The sequence below is a fragment of the Labrus bergylta genome, chromosome 15, assembly GCF_963930695.1.
Source record: "Labrus bergylta chromosome 15, fLabBer1.1, whole genome shotgun sequence".
Lineage (NCBI taxonomy): Eukaryota > Metazoa > Chordata > Actinopteri > Labriformes > Labridae > Labrus > Labrus bergylta.
Genome location: NC_089209.1, coordinates 985,339 through 989,393, shown reverse-complemented (window position 1 = coordinate 989,393; position 4,055 = coordinate 985,339). Strand labels below are relative to the sequence as shown.

Genomic DNA, 4,055 nt, shown 5'->3' with positions numbered 1-4,055 from the left:
AATGGTGAATAAAATAAAATAAAATTTAAAGAAAAAATAAACTTGAAATGTGCAATGTGCAGTAAACTGAGTGTAACATAGTTAAATAAATAAAAGAACAGTGAGGACAGCAGGAGGAGGAGGAGCGGATGGATGGCAGCCTGGGATCATCCGCCAACACCTCCACTAACAACAACTACAACCCTCCTCCGACTGGGACCAGCTCCGGGTTTAATCATTATTATGGGAATGGAAGAGGAGGGCCTTGCTGTGATCAACATGGCGGACAACAAAGCGCAAGGACTGGGGTAACAGCAGCGGCTCGATCAGTACACAGCACTATGGATCAGGTTCAGAACTCACACGAAGGATACAACAACAACAACAACAACAACAGTCCGTATAACCACTACCCGAACTACCGACCCGGCTATGGGAGCGGTGGGATGATGAGTCCCTCCAGGCAGGGGAACAACCTGACGGGCCCGGGCAGCAGCGGCAGCAAAGCGGCTATGACTGCTCCCAGCACCCCGGTCGGAGGCGGAGGCTTTCCGCGGTTCCCCGGCCAGCAGAGCCAGCAGCAGATGCTCGGCCCGTCCGGAGCCACACCGACATTAAACCAGTTATTAACGTCTCCCAGCACCGTGATGAGAGCTTATGGGAGTGGATACCCTGATTATAATAACCCGCCGAGCATGGCACTGAAAGACATGAACTCCGGACTCGGCTCGGCTGCTCTCGGCTGGGGAGGAGGACAACAACGAAATCACCCGAGCATGAGCCCGGGGAGCACCGGGCAGAGCACCGGGCAGGGCGCCGGGGGGAGCACCGGGCAGGGCGCCGGGGGGAGCACCGGGCAGGGCGCCGGGGGGAGCACCGGGCAGAGCACCGGGCAGAGCACCGGCAGGTCCCAGGTAAATACAACACTATTAAACTTCAATGTGCAGTTTTTATGTTATTTCCCCCTGTTATCACTTTAATTATGTAAGTAACAACACATCAGTTAACCGATTAATTAAAACATATCGATAATAAAACAGAGTCTAAAACTCACTAACATCAAAGCTAACTGATCTAGCATTATGTTATATCACTCATTTAGCTGCTGTGTCAGTTAGGTTGCGTTCATGTTGCTCCTTATTGTGCGGAGATCTCAGCTTCACATGTTCGGTGTGCTCATCAAGTGTTAGTCGGGAAGCGGAAATTTATTGGAAAAAGTAGAAGAAGTAGTTATGTACGTTGTTGTTCAGAAATCAAATGGACAGAAGTAAAAACTTTCAATTATATCCAATATTACAGTTAAAAAATGAGCCATGAACCACTAAGTAGCACCTGTGTTTATAAAAACAAATCTTCCCGACAGCGCTTGACAGCAGCGTTAGCTTGTTAGCTACGTGTTTTTTATTTCCACTGCAGATAGGTGTCATTAATATACCAAAACTACGCACAAAATAATCTTTATTTAACAATAACGCACCTAAAACGAACTACTTAATTACCCTGCTGCATATAATACACGAAATAACGTCTGTACGCGTTAGAAAAAGGCTACTAAAGTCGATGTTTCAATTCCGTGTCCAAGGTGACTCCGATTTTAACATGCTAGGCTAGGCTAACGCTTTAGCCCGTGTTAGCCTCACAGGCCTCGGTGTGTTTGAAGGGAAACGTAAGCATCAGAGCCTGAAGGAGGCTGGAGGTGTTTCTAAAGAAGCTCCAAGATGACTGTTCAGACTTTGTTTTTGACAAAGTATCATGTATGGTTATAACTTATACAGATAATAGAGAAATAGTTTTATTCCAACAGGTTTGACACCAGCCTCTGTTTGACAGCTCTATTTACCTCTGACGTCACTAATTGCCTCATTATCTCTGACGTCATTTGAGTTGTTTTCATAGCTCTTGTTTCCTTCCTGTCGTGCTCAAAGACCATCAGAGAGGAGTAAGTGAGTGTGTATGTGTTGCTCCAATCAGCCATTGAACTTTGTTGGCATGCAGCCCGTTATGGCCCCATCTCCACACACACACACACACACACACACACACACACACACACACACACACACACACACACACACACACACACACACACACACACACACACACACACAGCCCTGACCTTCACACACATGCAGATTAGCCATGTGCCTATTACCACCGGCATAACACAGGGGCTTAAATATTCCTCCCGCTCCTCCAGCTGCCACATGTCACTGCAGTCCAGACCTGCTGCAGGTCTGCTGCAGCCCTCCTGTCACCTGCTACTCCATCCTAGAGATGACATTTTTACCATTTAAAGCTCCAATCAGTGAGCTGTGTAGAGAGTGAGATGATAAAGGTATCTTACTCTCTGATCATTAAGGAAACATGCTATGTTGAAGTGCTGGCTTCTCTGACAACAATGCAGCAGCCAGTATGTCCTCCTTCTAACTTTAGATTCTGCTCCTGAATGCTCTGGATTTGTTTGGACCAGAGAAGGTAGGCGCTTTTAAGACACGCCCCCACACGGCCGTTTTGGACACCCCTCGGTTTGTCAGATATGAGAGCAGTTATCAGGTCAACAGGTGTTGCAGCGATGGAAGCGGTCAAGAGAAGTGGTTCAGATAGAAGTGATTGTACCCGACCTAAAAAGCCTGTGTGTGTGTGTGTGTGTGTGTGTGTGTGTGTGTGTGTGTGTGTGTGTGTGTGTGTGTGTGTGTGTGTGTGTGTGTGTGTGTGTGTGTGTGTGTGTGTGTGTGTGTGTGTGTGTGTGTGTGTGTGTGTGTGTGTGTGTGTGTGTGTGTGTGACCATTAAATATGACCTCCATTTCTGGTCACGGTTGCTTTTCGGTTCGGTTCCGATGGCCCGGGCTGTTGGTGTGATTTAAAAACAAATGATGATTTCTGGTTTGGGGGAGGTTGATGCAGAAAAAAATATGTAACTACATAATACAAGATCTCAAATATCTATGTGTCGTCTCTCTCCACCAGGTGGCGTCCATGGACCCGATGGCGATGAAGCGCTCGCAGCTCTACGGGATGAGCAACAACCTGTACTCCCAGCAGCAGCAGCAGGGGGCGCCGTACTCCGGACAACCCTACGGAGCCCCCTCCCCCCACAGATACCCCATGGGGGTGTCCAGCAGGGGGCAGATGGTGATGGGAGGGATGCAGTACCCTCAGCAGCAGGTAGGGGGCGCTGTGTGTCCACTAATTCAAATAAATATTCTCCTGAACGCCAAAATCCATCGTGTCCATGTTCACAGTTGAGCAGTAACTTTCTCCCACAGGTTGGAATAAATGTTTAAACCTAGAATAATAAACGACAGCCCGACTGTTTACCCTGCGTCGAGTCATTTCTACTTTTCATTCATCAAAAAATCCTGCAAAATATCACAAGACCCCGACGCATCGAGCAGACGACAACGAGCTAGTGGAGACGAAGGCCGTCTTGGTCAAAAAGTTGCACTTGAACACATCACAAAGACTACAGCCGACGGCCAACCACCACATACGTTCTGCTCATGTGTGAGAGGAAATAACTCTCCATGCCAGCAGGGGGCGGTAGTCTGTTGTTATGATACAAGAAGACCATTTTCACCCCGCTGTCGCTCACCACTCGTATTATAGGTGGTCTACTAATGGAGAATATTGTCTGATAACAAGTAGAAGATGATGCTGGCGTTGTCAGCTCTTGGTCTTTTAGTGGAAAAAGAAAAGAAGAGATGGAGGAGACAAATCAGGAGAAACCACACTAATGGGTGAAAGCATGGAGACTACAGAGACATGCTCAGGAGGCTTTACTGAACCTTCTTCAGGTGTTTGTTGTTGTTCCTCCTCCTCCTCCTCTTCCTCCTCTTCTTCCTCTTCCTCCTCCTCTTCCTCCTCTTCCTCCTCCTCTTCCTCTTCTTCCTCCTCTTCCTCCTCTTCCTCTTCCTCCTCCTCTTCCTCCTCTTCCTCCTCTTCCTCTTCCTCCTCTTCCTCTTCCTCTTCCTCCTCTTCCTCTTCCTCCTCTTCCTCCTCCTCCTCTTCCTCTTCCTCCTCCTCTTCCTCTTCCTCCTCTTCCTCCGTTGATGTTATGACATCACTCCCGGTTGTGA

The 4,055-nt window shown here is 48.0% G+C and overlaps 1 protein-coding gene across 1 annotated transcript in view; it reads left to right on the top strand.

Annotated features, from left to right (window-relative positions):
• The window catches only part of LOC109980342 (AT-rich interactive domain-containing protein 1B-like), a 13,003-nt gene continuing 8,948 nt past the window's right edge, over positions 1-4,055 (top strand). Inside the window, 2 exon segments of the mRNA XM_065964092.1 lie at positions 1-893; positions 2,947-3,144. Of these exon segments, the coding sequence (XP_065820164.1) occupies positions 129-893; positions 2,947-3,144 (963 nt within the window). The 5' untranslated portion in view covers positions 1-128.